The 18,025-nt window shown below is 40.9% G+C and overlaps 1 protein-coding gene across 2 annotated transcripts in view; it reads right to left on the bottom strand.

Moving 5' to 3' along the window:
* Positions 1-969: 969 nt before the first annotated feature.
* The window catches only part of larp4b (La ribonucleoprotein 4B), a 46,255-nt gene continuing 29,199 nt past the window's right edge, over positions 970-18,025 (bottom strand). Inside the window, exons 6-17 of one of the 2 annotated variants that reach the window (XM_042427577.1) lie at positions 12,946-13,082; positions 12,062-12,165; positions 8,547-8,657; positions 8,252-8,305; positions 6,170-6,376; positions 5,771-5,877; positions 5,259-5,522; positions 4,362-4,386; positions 3,971-4,141; positions 3,666-3,862; positions 3,440-3,551; positions 970-1,302 (exon numbers count right to left, since the gene is read on the bottom strand). In XM_042427577.1, the coding sequence (XP_042283511.1) occupies positions 970-1,302; positions 3,440-3,551; positions 3,666-3,862; positions 3,971-4,141; positions 4,362-4,386; positions 5,259-5,522; positions 5,771-5,877; positions 6,170-6,376; positions 8,252-8,305; positions 8,547-8,657; positions 12,062-12,165; positions 12,946-13,082 (1,822 nt within the window). Of the gene's footprint in view, positions 1,303-3,439; positions 3,552-3,665; positions 3,863-3,970; positions 4,142-4,361; positions 4,408-5,258; positions 5,523-5,770; positions 5,878-6,169; positions 6,377-8,251; positions 8,306-8,546; positions 8,658-12,061; positions 12,166-12,945; positions 13,083-18,025 lie in introns of both variants that reach the window. The other variant, XM_042427576.1, reaches the window with a different exon arrangement.

Genomic DNA, 18,025 nt, shown 5'->3' on the forward strand with positions numbered 1-18,025 from the left:
CTAGCTAGTTAGCAGTGTTAGCAAACAGTAAAAACAACACAACAGCAGAGGGAGGCGATTCTTTCCAGAGAAAATGATCAGAGGAAGAAAAAAAAACAAAACAAAACAAACGCTGAGGCAGCGATGATTTACCAGCAGTAACTGTACCGATAGACAGTTTGAAAACAAATCTAGTGTGAATAAAGCTGGGGAAAAAAAAAAAAAAAAATCACTTTCAGGCGATGTAAACGAAAGGATCTTGTTGTGATGAGATTTCGGTGTTAAATCTTGCATATGGATGTGAATATGTATTAAAAAAAAAAAGACACATCTGCTAATTATGAACCATAATTAAGCTACATAAAAGTTGCACAAAAGTGCCACTCAACATGCTAAACAAACCCCCTCACTATGAGAGTCAAACAAGGTGGAGTCTGTTGTACGCGCTCTGTCCCATCATCCACTGGGGGGTGACTTCCAACACAATGCCCCTGGCTGCTTCGCTCGCTCGCTCGCACACACACACACACACACGCACACACACACACAAGACTAATTTAATCCCACAAGGCCGTTTGGACAGAATGAATAAATTTCAGTGTTGTCTGTGCCAACTTACAGGCTGACACAACTACGTAATGCAAAAAAAAAAGAGAAAAAAGAGAAAAAAGGAGAAATAAAACTGGAAATTTAAAAAAAAGAAAAAAAAAGAAAAAGAGCAAATAAATAGAATAAAAAGAATGAAACGGTGCTCTACATGCACAGTAAAGTGCTTTTTGTCTGCAAGCCCTGATCCAGAAAAGAAGGCGTCCTCTATGCTTGTTGTGACTGGTGATTCTGGGATATAAGTATTGAGTAGCCCTGACTTATATTTCCTTTTTTTTTTTTTTTTTTTTTAAACGCATCTATGGAGCGTAGTGGGGTTGGGGGGGGGGGGGGGGGGGGGGCGAGGAGGGGGGGGGGGGGGGGCTCAAGGGAGAGGGAGTCGCCCTACTGGGGGGATTTGGGCGGGGTGTGATGTGGATCTTTGCTGGGGGTTTTCCCTGGGTGTGGGGGCGGGGAGGCCCACCGCCCGGCCGGCCTTCGGGCCTCCCGCGGGGGTCTGCCCGGGGTGACGGCCGCCGAGCCCGTTTTGGAGGAGGTGGGGTATGTCTCTCTGGTTTTGGCCTCCCCTGCCGGGATGGAGGCGTCCGGGCACTTCCTCTCCTCGCCTGCGGAGGCGGCGCATGCTGGCTTGGCTTCCTTAGGGGTCGGCGGTTGCTGTAATGTCGGGGTGTCCTTCACCCGCTGGCAGATCTCTGCGTAGGAGGGCTTCCTCAGCTCCTGGGAGGAAACAACCGGCAGGGTCACTCCATAGTCTGCACTTGTGAAACGCTCTACTGACCTAGACGCCATCGTTAACACAATCACAATACAGTATTCATCTACCAGTAGAAATGCTGTCGTATCATTTAAACCATGTTGACGAATCTTCATCTGCAAGTTAGTTTAATTACTGGATTAATGTCTAAAATAGGCCATAAAGAACTATCACTTTCCTTCTCATGTTGATTTGTTTACTCAAAGTTTCTCAGCTTCTGTCTGATTGGTGGGTTTTAATTCTGGTTACATATCACTGACACACTTATATTATATTTTTATGGTCTTATTTTGAATTTTTATTCCTGTGAAGCACTTTGTGTGAAAGGTGTTATACTAAATAAACTTTTTATTATTATTATTATTATTATTATTATTATAATATCAAGGAAATGGCCATTTATAGCTCTCAAAAGATTCTGAGCAGCAAACAAGGTTTCTGTTGTGAGAACTAATCTCCCCCTAAACAAACAGCCATGAACATTAAACCTCAGTTAAATCAACAATAACAAAAAGCTTAAGGAGGAGGAGGCACCAGCAGAGCTACAGTGAGGGATTTCAGGTTACTAGTCAGCAGTTAAATGTTGTGTTTTGGTTTATTTCAACCAGAAAGTCTGAAATAACTAAAAAAGCTTCACTAGATAGTTTTACTCGTTTCATACCTGAGTTAAGAGTTTAAATTTTATTCAGGTTTTACATCATTTATGACCAGTTTTTTTTCAGAAGTGGACCAAAATGTCCTGGTTGGTTTCAGTTCGCTCTTTTGCACAAATGTGGGAGCTGCTTGCAAATAAATGATCCAACATGCTTTCGCTTGCCAGTGATTGTTGAGCAGATGCCAATCAGCTAATGCAGCCACAGCTATTGTTGCTGTTCTGCTGTCGCCATTTTGAAATCGAAAAAAAAACAACAACAAACAAACTGTGATACGAGTCAATTTAAATGTCCGTGAGAGATTCATTATGTCGGTTATATGGTTGATAAACGTGGCTTATTGTCCAAATAGTTCCTCAGTTGAACTTCTAGTAAATGTATTGTGACACATACAGTCACACCTCCACCTAAATAAACTGCATACTTTACATTTTTGCCATATTTTCCTGCAGTAAACACTTTAATCTTCAGGTGTTAGGAGTTGATTTACACTTCAGCACCTGAGGATTTAATCTTCCTCTGTGGGTAATCTTACAGCCTTCTTAAAAACCAGTAACCAGTCTAACAACATGGCTGTTTGCTAGTTCCTGAAACCTGATATCAACCATGTTTATCTAACATTCGGATGTGTTGAAAAAGGCATTTCATTTGCCGTATCCTGTTATCATGTTTCCCTCTCCCATCTTTATAAACCTTCTGTTCACACCTACATGTTTGTGGTCTATCAAAGCGTTTCATCAGCTGCAGATTTTAACACCTCACTTGTGTTTTTACCGCATTGCAAAAAAAAAAAAAAAAAAAAAAAACCTAGGAAGGGGGGGGGGGGAATTCATTATAAGTTAGGCCGACAGGTTTTTCCTGCCAAAGCAGACCTTCCCTTAAAATTGATTTAAAAGATTTTATTGTTTGCCAACGAGCTCCGACGTGTCTGTCTGACCTTTTACGACCACACGCCCCGTCAAGGTCGCTCAGGTCTGCTGAAAGGTTGCTTCTGGTTGTGCCAAGATCGAGGTTAAAGCGGCTAAACTCTGGAACAAGCTGCCTTTGCATGTTAGACTGACTCCCTCACTGTCTGTATTTATATTCCTTTGCTTTTAACTCATTATGAGAGTTGCTCATTTTGTCTTTATTGTGTTTATGGCTTTTATTATCTTGATTGTGCAGCAACTTTCCCTTCAGTTGCTGCAGGTAAATCTTTTAGACTGAAACTTCTGTCTGTTTTGATTTTTTAAAAAATGTTAACTTTTTTTTTTGTTTCTTCCCGGGAGGTGAGAACATCTGACTCGTCTGTGATCGGGATCAATATGAGACGCTGCAGAATTAAAGCGCAATTCATTTACCCTCCTTTTGTTTCATGCTGAGATCGATTCGTCTGCGATTGAGATGAGAACGAGGTAAACATTAAAAAACAAACAAAAACAAAAAAAAAGAGGAAATCAATACTGACCGTGGCAGCACCGTTGACTTGCACTGATTTGCTTGCGGTGGACAGAGTGCCGGGAACTCGCTCCACAGATAACTGCGCCTCCTTCGGCTTCACCTCCGTCACCTTCACCTCCCTGAAACAAAACGCAAAACGTGAGGGCGAAGCCGTCGAAACGGGAGGCGAGAATGTGGAACTTTATGTCAAATGCATGAACAAGATAACATCTCTCAGGAAGTCTGGTTCTTACGTTGCTGGGAGGAGGGAGGGGGCGGGACTGTGCGGAGGTCCGGCGGCCGGGGTCAGTGTCGGAGGCCCGGAGGCCGGGATCGGGGTGGTCGGCGAGGGCTGGAAGCTTGTGGGCATCGGGGAGGTGGAAGGTCGAAGAGGCTCTTTGGGGCCCGCTGGAGAGAGGGCTCCTCCGGTACTGGAGTCAGCACTTACATTCTGTCATCAAAACACACAAACGGGAAGAGATTAAAGGAAAGAATATATGAATTTATCCATATAAAATATATAAAACACATAACCCCGGTGTTAAAACCAGTCCTTTACCCGTTCTTTGATGGTTCCGACAACTACGCTGCTGGCCAGCCGGTTGTCGAAGACGTCGTCTGTTTTGAGCTGTCCGGCCGCTCCGGGCAGGGGAGGGAAGCTGGAGAGACCCAACTCGAAGCTCGGAGACGGAGGTTTGGGAGGAGGAGGCGGCGACTGAGGCGTCACTCTCTGCGTGACGGCGACAAAACACAAAAGTCAGCACATGGAAGGGAAACGACACACACGGGACGACAGGAACAATGATAATACTACAGATGTTTACGTTACGGCATTAATTTATTAGTCTCTCCATAAAAAAGGAAGCCAAACTCATACTAGAGATAAACAATTAAAGAAAGTGATGCAGCTAAATGAGAACAAAGTTAAAAAAAAATAAAAAAGTACTTACTGTAAACTTTTCGTCCCTCTTTTTCCTAGAAGCAGAAATATTTTTCCTTTAAGAAAGAGAACACTTGAATTTACAAACATCCATTCTGTCTGAAACAATGACTTAACCTTACATACACGATTTATATCACTTGATTCAACGGTCTCCACTTAACAGCACACAGCAGATATTGTCAGTTATAATCAATGGATAGAAAATCAATCAGAAACGACTCATTTTATGTCATTTTTTCAATCAAAAAGACACAACAACGTTTGATGGTTCCAGGTTTTCAAGTGTGAGAATTCACTGCTTTTCAGCTTCCTACGTTATAATAAATATAATTAATTGATAGTCTATTGGTTTTAGACAAAACAAGATATCTGATGACATCACCTCGGGCTAAACTAATCAACTGATAATGAGAATAATCAGTAGTTGTAGCCCGAGATTAATTTTAAGCCCGACTTCCTGCATCTGTTAGGTATCTCTAAATGTTTTTTTCTGTTGCGCAAGAGCCCGTAAACCTGCTTTATCTCAACAGTTTGGTTCCAGAAACTCATGCACACATCTAGATTTAAGGCTCCGACGGTTTTAATTTGTAGCTAATGATGCTTGATGCGATTTACAAGACGGTTGTTAATCTACTTGAGGCTGCGGCTCAGGAGGTCTACTGTAGGTTCAGTACCAGGCTCTTCCTGTGTCAGAGTGTCCTTGAGCAAGATACTGAACCCCGAGTTGCTCCTGATGGTCAGAATGGGTGAATGAGAGGCGAAAAGTTGTGAAGCGCTTTGTCCGTTAAGGTAGAAAGGCGCTATGTAAGTCCATGTACTTGTTAACAATTTAATGTATCTCTCTGTTCTCTGCTCAGTTCAGCAGAAGTGTTAAGTGACACATTGCGGATGACTGATGCCGTACCTTCCTCTTCCCACTCCCAGGGAGTAGTCTGTGGTGGCGGGCTCGGTTACTCGTCCCGTGCCCACGGTGTCCCTGCGTGGGAAGGCCGCGGTGGAGGGTAACCTGGTTCTGGGCTGGCTGGTGGGGAGTCGTGTCGGCGGGCTGCTTCGAACCCCGTTCAGCCTCTCGTTGGGGAAAGTGGGGAAGAGACCCGGGCTGTCCAGGAGACCGGTGCTTCGGTCCGCTGTGGGGACGGTCGGCCTCAGGTGAGGTTTACTGTGATTCCTGCGGGGAACATGGAACACAACGAGGATTTTTAGAACTTAAATTAACAGAAAATATCAGATTAAAAAGTTAATCTGTGGATTTGGATCCATTTTGAAAGCATATGAGGACGTGTGAGCAACTTTTACTGAAATAATTCCAGTAGTTTTACTTTTATAATTATCATCCTCTTCTTTTTCCTGGTTTCTTTACATAAAAATGTAAAAACACTGGTGTTGTTACTCAGTTATTCTTTCAGAAATACAGACCTGTTCCTGGGTGAGTAGTGTCTGACAGTGAGGGGAGACGTCGCTGGTTTAAAACTGTGTGATGTGGTAAATCCGTTGATGAACTGGTTGTTGTGAAATGGGGCAACCTGGTAAACAGAAAGCACATTTATCAGCTACGTTAACAATTACAGTGAGACCCTGAGAGCAGGGACTTAAATGAAAAAGCAGAATGAATTACCTATTTCTGGATGTGACGCTTCTGTGTTTTTATGTAAATAAATATGTAATAAATTCTGGGTTATTTTACAAAGTCTTACAACAAATCTAACCACCAAACAGCTACGTACAACTAGACAAGCTGAGCTAATCAATCAAGCTAATCTTTCCGAAAAACATGTTATAAGTCTACGAATTTGAAATGTAGCGTCTGATTCTCACCAGCGTGGGGTCGATGAAGCTGTGTGTGGCCGACCAGGCCTGCGGCGTGATGAGGCTGTACAGGGGGAACTGCTGCTGCGGGCTGTAAACCGGCGGGATGTAGTAGGATGTGTAGCGCTGCTGGGCGTACGGGTTCACCTCCACCGGCCGATAACCGTTCTTTGGCATGAAAGTGTTGATAGCGATTGCCTTCGCCTTTATCCTCGCCTGGAAGAGAAGGATCAGAACAGAAACATGAATATATTGGACGTTTCTTTTGAGTTTATCACATAGTTGAGACTTCTATGAAAGCTTTAAAGAGACAATTTAAAAAGGTTTAAAAGTTCTTTGTTGAAAGTGAAGAAGCAACTTATGTCTACTTGAAAGTTAAATGTATGATCAGGGCAGAAATAACCAATCAGATACAAGGATTTACTCTTCATCTGCCTCATTATTATGTTTTTAATCCTTTTTCATCCATTTTATGCACTGATATGTTATGATATGATGTGGCAAAAATGTGCGTTTAGTTTTTCAAATCTTTAATATGTCTGCCTGCAATTAACATGTTCAATTAACAACATTAATACAAATATTTTTATGATGTATTAATATAAAAAAATAGGGATGAAACAAAAAGAAAACTAAACTGAAGCCGGAAGAAAAGTCTGCTGAATAAGAGTAGAAGTTAAAAGATGTTGACTTTTATCTTTCACTTAAGACAAAAATGTCATTTTTACTAATCTGATAAATTTGAGACTTAGTTTAGTTGCTTCTTGTTTTAAATGTATTTGTGCCGTTAATTTACTGCTCATCACTGTGGTAAACACGCTGGCTGACAACCAGTTTTAGCTTAAATAAAAGCAATAATTTTGACAGTAAAACTGAAACTCATCATTAGTAATTTACAGTGTAAATAACACGTATAAATTACACTTTACATTTGTCGACAGCACTGTATGGCATATAAGAGTTTGGTTAAAAAAAAAAAAAAGATTTGCAGACGGAGCTCTGCCGAGCGAGGCTCTTCTTCTGTGGTGTTAACGGGGGATTTTCATACATTAGTGGAATTACTTAAAAGCGTGATGTCACGTGACCTCTCAACGAACCTCTGCGGTGAACATCTGTGATTTGCATGTTTTCAGCTGAGGAACCTCGATGCGTGTTTTCTTTGTGGAGCTGTTTAAATATGCATGAAGGAAGATAACTTTGTCCTGTTCAACATGTACGTTGACTCTGTTGAAACACAGCTGGCTTGAAGCGTTTAACCTCCAAACAGTACGGAGCCCCGGGAGGAACTCTGATTTAATAAATTGTGCTCTCAAATGAAGACATTTCCTCAGTAACATCAGAACTGGATGACATTCACAGTAGCATAAAAGTTTTTTTAAAAAAAAGCCAGTAATCCTGTTTAATACGTTTAAAGGATCTCGGAGATAAAACAATGTTTTGCTTACAAGCCAAAAGAACTGAAATATATCCGAGATCAAAATAAAAGCTTATTAAATCAAGAGATCCCTGGTGAGGGTTCACGTTCTGTTACATCGGAAGCTCAGATTACTAAAACGAGAACACAAATTATTAAATTGAGGGCACAAATTACTAAATTGAGAGCATGAATTACTTATTTTTTTTCCCTCCGTGGGCCTTTCCAGACTCCGTAAAACGATCCGATAACCACAGAAAATAAAAGAACTGCACACAGACGAACGCAGGGAATAACCGTTGAGACGGACACAAAGACACATTAGGTGCCTTGTCACTTGAAACCAGAGAGTTTAATGAATACTTGAGTCTGTTTAATTTAAACTTAACTTTAACTTTTCAGATTTTTCTTTATTTTTATTCTTTTGACAGTTGACCAAAGTGGTTCTTATGGTTTTGTGTATCGTTTGTCTTTTAAAAAAGCCTTTAACTGTCTGAGCAGAGCAGCCAAAAGTTACCAACGTTATGAGAAATATGATTTGGTTCATATTGAATTTAGAGACTGACTTTAAAACATGTTTGTCTTGTGAGTGTTGGAGATTTTGTCACTTTGTACGACGCTGTTCATTGTGTCATTTTGGACAAACGTGTCTGTCAAACTAACGTAACGTTTCGTACCTTAATAGGCTTCCCCTGGAAGGTCTTCACCTCCTCGCGGAGATACTGATATGCCTTTAATCAAGAGAAAGTAAACAGCACAGCATTAGCTAACAATTTGATATTAAATACAATAAGAAACAAGAGCATCACTAACAGTTTATCATATTACTAACAGTCCAATCAGGGTAAAAACTCAAATATACCGCACATCAGTGGGAAAAGGTTAAGTAAAAAGATGTGTATATATATATAAGAAATGGACAGAGAGAGATAAAGAAAGTGTAACTCAGGGGTGAGACAATAAACTTTCTACCTGCTGTGCATCTGCTTCTGATTCAAAGGTGATGAACCAGTTGTCATTGTAGGCAAATTCACAGTTGATGAACTTGGGCAGGTTGTCGCCTTTAAAAAGAGCCTCAACCTCCTGCAAACAGAATACAAGAGAGGAGGTGAGAACATGAAGTCATTTCACTAGTGACCTACTAAAACAACCTGTAGAAAAAGAAAATATCAAATATATAAAAAAAAGATATCAAGTATTCAGCCATACAGGAAAAAGTATCTATTACATTTTATAACAGTTTTTCATTCTATGTCTAGACAGATGATTTAATTTCTGTTATCTAAGATTTTAAAACTGAAGATATTTGTAACAGAAACCATCATTTTAGACTTTTACAGGTCTAATATGTGCAAAACCTAAAAGACTCCATTGTTTCTACCTCTTTTAAAAACATTCATACTTTCTTGCCACAACTAATAAAAATCCACCAAAAATGTTGAGAGAAAAAAAAAAAAAAAAAAAAAAGTCAAACTTACAACACAATAGGTCTGTGTAAAGAAGACCAGATCTTGGTTATGTGGTAGAACTGAACTGGTTTTTAACAGGCTTCGCTGCTCCGTGAACCAATTTAACTGGCGAGCAGCAGAAACTTTGTTTGGAACAGAGATAAAAGTTCAATTATGGTGTCTGAGTCCTGTTGTAAATAACTCTCTGAACAGTTCGTGTGGCTCCTGAATATAAGTGTGTGTGTGTGTCGGGTGTTATTGTTGTTGCACAGTAATTATTATAATAATAAATATTTGCTCTGGCTATTTGGCCTTTCGTTGGTTTCGGACTCTTGGAAACGTTCAGTTTGGTTTGAAAAGTTGGATGATGTGAAGCGAATAAAAACATTCAGTTGCATTTGGCAAAATATTGTGAGAATCAGCAAAAGTTCAGACTAAATCTGGCACTACGGCGCGCGGGGGGGGGGGGGCTTCGGTGGTGGTGGCGTCGTGTTTGAGGTGATGGTGAAACAATGAAATACCAGGGAGTTGAGCTGAAGCTGCAGATTAAAGCGTTTAAAAAAAGCCAAAACCCAGTGCGGCGGTTTGTGATACTCACAGACAGGATTTTACAACTTTGGAAAGTTTAAAACAGCAGCAACCGTTTTATCTTCCATCGTAACGACGAATCACAAGAAGACAGCTGAATACGGTGCTCATGTTACAAAGTAATCCACCGGGTATGTGCGGTTGCATGTTTGCTATTTGGCCGACGCAGCCTGACGCCGGGTTGTGTCCGGTTCAACTTCCTGCTGGACGGCTCTGAATCTACAGACTCACCAGCAGCTCTGAGGCTGTAATTAGTTAAAATAACTGGTTACCTCAACATGCTAATATACTCACAATGGCAATAACACCTCTTCTTAGTTTAGGACTTTAGCATTAGCAACATCTGCTAATTTGCACAGCTGAGGCTGATGAGTATGTCATTAGTTTTGATGGTATTTTGCCAAAAACGAACGCATTCACATAGGCGATGCATAGAAGCAGATTTTATTCTTATTTTTTTGTATTTTTGTTTCTTTTCTTCCTTCAGTCTATTAAGTGCAGAGGTGTTTGTGAGAAAGCCGGGTCTTTAGTCTTTTCTTAAAGACTGAGAGGGACCCTGTTCACCACCGGAGAACTACAGGAGAGAGGAGTCTAGCTGGTGATTTAGGGCCCTGTTGTGTTGTTGTTACCAGGCGCCTTCCGTTGGCAGAGCGTAGTGATCTGGAGGGAGTGTAAAACCTGAATGGGGGAGTTCAGGTAGGCGAGTGTCAGGGTTTTGAATTTGATGCGGGCAGCAACTGGGAGCCAGTGGAGGGATATCAACAACTGGTTGAAGACCAGCTGTGCCGCCGTGTTCTGGATCATCAATAATATTAACTTATTATTGTAAATCTTACAATCTTTACAATCAAACCTCTGCAGTTGATGAACTGTAGGGAGAGAAAAAACAAAACAATAACATGCTTCTATGCACTCTAATCGTTGCCTTGTTGCACTTCCTGTTGGCATCTTCGTTCTATCGGGCCCAAACTTCAGCTTTATGACACTTACTGGTGCTGTTGTCTCCTGACTAGATCCCTGCTCGTGTTGTCTGCTACATGAAAAATGTAAATGTAAAATCTCAGCAGATGCTTTTATCCAAAGCGACGTACATCTGAGAGTTGATACGACACGTTTTTTTTTTTTTTTTAAACTGTGTCTTGTAAGGTGTCTGAGTGCTTTGAGAGTCGCCCGTAATTAAAACTCATGATCATTATTATTAAGTGGCGACTTCACGGTGGCGCTTTGAAGAAAAGTCAGAGGATCATTAAAGTCACTATGATTTATCTTCTGGGCGTCTGTAAAAAAAATTTCATGTCAATCCATCAAATAGTTGAGATATTTCAGTTTGCTGTGGACTAACTGACCATCCCTCCAGCCAAAAATTTAAAACTAAACAGTCGTTGTGCACACATCACAGAGAGCGATAACCATCTTCAGCTTCTGACAAAGTTGAAACTAAAAACGCCCCGTCATGCTGGTGCTGATAAGCGTGACGCTGATATCATAAATTTTCAGCAATTCACTCTTCAGGATTTCTCAGCAGCTGTTGTCTTTTCATGCTGCTGCAGCAACATCTGAGTGACATTAACCCTCCTTAAATCTGCATGTACGCTGTAAATGTGTATGTGTGTGTGTGTGTGTGTGTGTGTGTGTGTGTGTGTGTGTGTGTGTGTGTGTGTGTGTGTGTGTGTGTGTGTGGAGGATGGAGGATGGAGTGCATGTCCGTATTAAAATCCTGAGCTGGTTTATGCAACAACCTCACACACAGAACAACTTGGATGTGTGAATGCAGGATCGGCTCTCTGGTTTATTCAACTGATTAAATAATACAGGTGGTCTTCCTCACAATGAGAAATCAATGAAACGCTCTCGAGATGCATCACCCACATGTAGGATTGTATAAGATATCGATACCAACTACACCCATAAGACATTTTTAGATTTTACTAATCATTACATTAGATATTGGGATGCTTAGAACAACGCAACAACCTTATTTATTTATTCTCTGTACAGTCTTGTTAGTCTTTTATTTGATGGTATTTTTTTTTAAATGTGCTCCATAAATATATTAAACATTTCTACATTTGAATTAAACTCACTCACAACGAGGAAACGCTTTATTTAAACATCGCTCGCTGTATTTTCATCTCTACAGTCGAGCGCTGTCACGAACAGCAAATTAAGAAAAACACAGAACATAACGATAGTCCTAACACAGAGGAGCACAGAGATGTGAATAAACCATGAAGGCAAACTACATATTTGACTTCTGCAAAAGTACACAAGTTACGCTTGTATTAAATGGCGTGAGCGGCGTGTAAAGGCGTACACCCGTGGAGTAATCACACACCTGTTGACTCACGCTAGACGACTACCGGGAGAGAGTTACAAGACGTGAGAGATGTTTTTATAAAATGGTGAAAGGACTGGCATCGAGCACACATCCGTTTTTTTTTTTTTTTTTACCTCTATGGGCGTGCTCTCTGGAACCTCTCGGAGGATCACGATGCAGCGGTTCTGATTGGGTCGCACCTTCTCCCCCTTCTCATCCACCTGGACCAATGGCAGAGCTGGAAGAAGACACAAAAGGTGTAAAATTACGGGTAAGAATACGGGTTCCTCGTGTTTATTACACACATTTTAGTTGTTGATGTAAAGCAATTGAACATGTCTCGACAGATAATTAATTGGCAACTATTTTGATAATTGATGAGTCATTCTTTTAAGGAAAAAAAAGAGTTCTTGTGAATATTTTATAGTTTTTTTTAGTCTTCTGTGATATTAAATCTAATATCTTCAGGTTGTTAATCAGGACAAAACAAGACATTTAAATGTGAAAATAACTGAACTCTTTACTTTTACACTATTAAACTGTAAGTTGTTAATGAGTAATTCTAGTTAAACCAGATGCCATAAAGATTATATTATAATATACGAGGCAAAAAATGCGTCACATTTTTAAAACTGTTTACAGAGTCTCAGCCAATTTTCATATATAAAAATCTTCCGCACATCACTGAGCCGTAAAATAAAATGTTCAGCTCCGAGTCAGATAGGATTAATTTAAGTAGTAAATTAACTATGTGTGTAAATCAAACACGAGCAGGTACGACTCTGCTGGATGCACTTTAACAACCTCTCCTGGGAAATCAGCCCCAACCACAAGCTGAAAAAAAAACAAAAAAAAAAACATCACTGTGCCTGGTAAGTTTGTCTCGCCTCTTTAGCAGATAAGCAACCGCCATCAAAGCCCAGTTTTACTCCTGACAATCATGAAGCGGGGTCATAAATTTCAAACAAAAAAAAAAACACATCAAATCATTACTGGTGACGTTTTTTTTTTTACTCACATCGTAAAATGTCCACGATCAGCTCCACGTCGGTGCTGAGCTTTTTGACGTGGTCCAGGTTGGCCACCGTCACGATTGGCACGTATTGGTCGCTGTCCATCTGGGAGATGAGGTACATGTCGCTGGCCAGATTCTCCCTGAGAGACAAAGAAGAAGAAGGAGGAGGTAGAGATGGTTGGTTAGACTTCCAGGGGACCCTGCTCAGATGACAATATGTGCACACCTGTCCTGTTTTAGATGTTTCCCTGCTCCGACACGCCAGATTCAAATGAACAGGGTTTTGTTATCAGGCTTCTGCTTGCTGCTTCTGCTGAGTTTGATGACCAGCTGATCATTTGAATCAGGTGTGTTGGAGCAGGGAAACATATAAAAACAACCATTTTTTAAAAACTTTTTCTTGTTGTTCAGCTGCATTCAGACTGAAAACAGTCCTGTGTTAAACAATACATGAGGCTGTGCTGGTGTGGGGCGTGTTTAAAAACACCGGTGAGACAATGAAATACAATCCAGCAAATCCAGTTGGAGTAACAGATTGTTGCATTTAAAGGCTGATCAGAAAAACACTGCACAGCGGGTTGTAATATATACACTGCCTTGTTTACTAGCACGCATAGGTGGAGAAAAGTACATAACATAAGCGGATCGTTGCTGGATTGTGCTGCATTTCCTCTAAGAAGGCTGTTTTCATTGATGCAAAACAAACACGCTGCTCGCTGCGCCTGCGTCTGGGAGACTTTTGCTTACTTTGGTTGAAGGTGGACAGTATGTACGGTGAGTTTTTCAAAGCATACAATTAAAATCTGAAACTGTAATACTAACAGTCGGGAATTTCACCCTGGTTTATCATGAAACTGGAATCTGTTTCATCCCTATTTGGGAGGTTTGATCTTGTGAGCTTCTGGCTCCTCTTAAGACCTCTCAGGTCCTGTTTACACCTGGTATTAAACATCCGTCTTGGGTGATCCGATCACAAGTGGACAGCTTTAAGTACGTCTGTTTACACCTGGCATTAAAACATGTGTCTCCACATGCGTCCTGAGTGACCACTTGTGATCGGATCTCACTTCCCCACGGTGAGAGAACCGGGTTGCCGCGAGAGAGAGATAGAGAGAGAGAGAGAGAGAGAGAGAGAGAGAGAGAGAGAGAGAGAGGGAGAGAGAGAGGGGTCCAGGTTGATACAGCAGCACAGCAAAACTAAAAACTGTAGTTATCAACTTGACAGGAAAGAGGAAACTATCCAGCAATGTTTAGCTTCTGAAATATTTTTTTTTAGACAGACAAGCGAAAAACAAGTTAGTTTCTGGTTTTGGTTTAATTACTGGTTTAATTTGAGGGTTAGGGGAAAAACAGGAAAAAAAACAGGAGGTGGATTATGTTTTCTATCTGTTATCAACAAGCTGAAGCAATGCGATTCCCCGCCTCGTCTGTCGGAAAATAGAGGACGTCGGTTGAGTAGGCGGTCCTTCAAAAGTGGCCCAATGTGGTCACATGCGGCCCAGACCACCTCCGAATTGGGTCTGAGTGATCAGATCTCTATCCGTCCTCAATGCGTCTTGGGTGCGTTTACACCTGTATTTATTTAGAGCCGTCCACACTGAGACGGATGTTAATACCAGGTGTAAACAGGACCTCAGACACTTCAGTCCACTGCTGTTGAACGCTCAGCTGCTCCACTTATGAGAGTTGAAGTGGTTTTCTCAAAGAAAATGCAACAGAAGCAGGGCTCCAGACTAACTTTTCCACTGGTAGTACTGGCCCTTTTATCTTTTTTTTTTGGTACAGCATGGTATTAATCAATGACCTTGCATGCTGATGAATCGTTTTTTTAAATTTGCATACCCTAGTTAGTTTTGCACCGATGTAAAGATCGACAGACTCGAACCTGAATATTAAGTTTCTCTGCCACAAGCAGTGACCGACATAACAGGTCATCTTCTGTTATATAACTGAACCGATGAAAAGGAGTCGGGAGGGGTTCGGTGTTTCGGCTCATGCATCTGTCCCCGCTGGTTTTGTGTTTCTTACTTGTTGTTCTGCAAGTTCAAAGTTTCAAGCTGCGTTGACCCAGTTTGACAAGTTTAGAGTTGCCTGCGATGGACGGACCACACACTGCACATTACAATACACACACACACACACACACACACACACACACACACACACACACACACACACACACACACACACACACAGCAAAGCTCTTCCCCCCCCCCTTGTACTGTAACCACGGGTACTGCGTTAGCCATTGTGGTTGAAAGTAGTATTTTTTTTCTTCTTTGCTTGCTCGGTCGTCTCTGCCTGCACTTTCATCATCAGTGGCATCTGGGTTGGAACTTCTCGTTGGCTCTCCCTCCCCACCAGCCTCCTCCTCCTCCTCCTCTCTTTCCTCATTTTGTTGTTTTTTTTTTTTTTTTTAAATAATCAGCTACAGACCGCTTCATTTGTGCAACACAGAAACAGCTTAATGGATTGTTTTGTTAAGTTCTGTGTCCTTGACTTTGGAGAACGTGAATTTCACGCAGCGCCACCGATACGAACACGCACCAAAAGAGCCAAGAATTTGAACTTGCACGCTCCCAAAAAATGGGTTTCATATGCAACCGTTTTGGTCACAGTCTGGAGCTCTGAGTAGATGTTTCATTTTCATTTTCCAGACATTTTCTGAACCAGTCTGAGAATCCGACAGCGCTCCTCTAAACTCCATCGTCCTCCCATCATGTCTGATCTTTGTTTTTTTTTGGTTTTGTTACTCCTACTGTAGTTTTGGCAAAGCTACTGACAAAAACCAGACAGTAAACTCGTCTAAGTTGATGAACAACAGAAAGAAATGTCAATTTTTGTGAGGCCTTGATTCCCTCTAAAACCAGCCGCCGCAGAGGCATTCAACATTATGAAATAAGGCTTTCATTCAGACCGAGCCTGACGCCCACGGGGAGAGAGAGAGGCTCCATCAGCATTAAAAACAATGTGTAGTCCCGCGGCACACTGGTGGCAGACAGATTTAATTACTGATTAATGCTAGGGCTGCAACTAACAATTATTTTTACATACAGATCATTTTCTTGATAAATGAATTTATTGTTTGGTCTATAAATGGCAGATAATGGTTGAAAATGCCCATTATAACTATAAAAAAAGACCAGGGTAATGTCATCAAATTGCTTCTTTTGTCTGGCCATCAATCTAAAAGCTAAAAGATATTTAGTTCACTTTCATATAAGACAAGAATAAGGCAGAAAATCCTCACAATTCAGAACCTGTACTTAGAGAAAAATACATATTATGCTACTTGAAGTTCTCTTGGAAGTTTAGCTTAATCCTAGTGACAGAATCGTTAGCATAAATAGCTAAAAACATCACCAACATACATTAAAGCACTGCTCATACAACAATGTGCCTTATCTTCTTACACCACTATGACTACAGTGTTAAAGATACAGAAACCAGAAGTACAGCCACCTGTTGCTGTACCTCCTAAAGTCTTTTAGATGTGTCCTGAAAGCCAAGATGTGAAGCTTCATGGTATATTTTCATTGTATGTTAAAGGTATTTTATTGTGTTTTATATTTAAGTCTGACTGTGCTCTATGTCTCATGTGGCTGCAAGACAATAAAGTTGAAATTGGCAAGATTTTTTAAAAGCAAATAGAAATCAACTGAGATGTTTGAACCAAGTCAAGAGTTTCCTGTCTTCCTGATAAACGAGTAAGACGTTCATCATATTCACTGAGCTTGAAACTCTTTCTGGTGATAAATCAAAACGTGAGACTGAGATAAAAACAAAAGCGTCTTTAACCCTCAGAGACCCGCGGGGGCGTCAGCGCCCTCGGCCGACATTACTGTCTTTCAGAGGCTGCGGCGGGCTGAGTTTTAAAACTAGAGCGAAGAAGCTGGTGTAATATGAGACTAGACGACATAAGGCCTCCATCGGTACCAATGAGGTCATGCTTACCCCCTTTTCAAAGGGGTCCCTTGACTTCTCAACTCAATATATCTGGATGAAAATGGGTTCTACGAGTAGCTACGAGTCTCCTCTTTACAGACATGCTCACTTTATGCTAATCCCATGCAGTTTAAATGTTGTTTTCACCTGTTCTATAAATGGTGTTTCTGCATACTGAGGTCCCTAAACAGTCTCGGAATTGCAAAAATTTGTTATGACTGGATAGCGGACAATCTTGTGGATTCAATGAGGCCAGTTGTATTCATGTGGGATGATGTTTCATTGTACTGACACCATTTTTTTTTTTTTTTTAAACTTGACATCACGGTATAAAAATGACCTATTGTGACCTCTAGGATAATAACAGCCTCATGAAACTTTACAACCACAAACTAGAGACCGAGGACATTCAGAGGATGTATGGCTTTACTGGATATATCGACCATAAGAGAGAGGGGGGCTGTTTCTGAGCCATTTCTAGAAGAAAAATGCTCACCATCCAATTGCCAAAAAATGCAATTCTTGCAGAAATAAATATAAAGTATTTTGGAGGGATTTTTGACCATTTTTATCAAAAATGGTTACATTTTGCACCCAATCTGTGTAACAAATGGTTTCAACCCCCCCAAAAAAATCGCTGCAACAACTTACGAGACATATCTGAACATGTGAATGACCATCATATACTTCCATCACACAGTTTTAGACCTTAATACACTTTCAAAATGTGAACACAATGTTTATTACAGATTAATGACTAGAAAAACGTGACACAAAGTGTTGAGCTGCATCTCAAATTAATCTTCAGGTTCCCAGCTTTCAGATGATGTAAACCACTTCTTATGTGGTTCTAAGTGCTTCTTTCCATTAACGAGTGTGAAACAGCTGCTGAGCGACGCGAGAAGCAGCAGCAGCAGATGTGGTGAGAAGGAAGGGGAGGGAGGTGGGAGGTGGTGGTGAGCATGTTTAGCTTGTTGTTGTCTGTTTCCTGGATAGTCTGAGGTTTAGCTTCTTATCTTCTCTTTCAAATGTGTTCAAAAAGGAGAAAAGCTTCTCATTCGTAGTTTGGTTGGAAGTCGATATATCCACCGTGCAAAGACATATTCCTTCTAGTCTCAGATGTTGACGGATATTACAA

This window comes from Thunnus maccoyii, chromosome 12 (genome assembly GCF_910596095.1).
Source record: "Thunnus maccoyii chromosome 12, fThuMac1.1, whole genome shotgun sequence".
Taxonomy (NCBI): Eukaryota; Metazoa; Chordata; class Actinopteri; order Scombriformes; family Scombridae; genus Thunnus; species Thunnus maccoyii.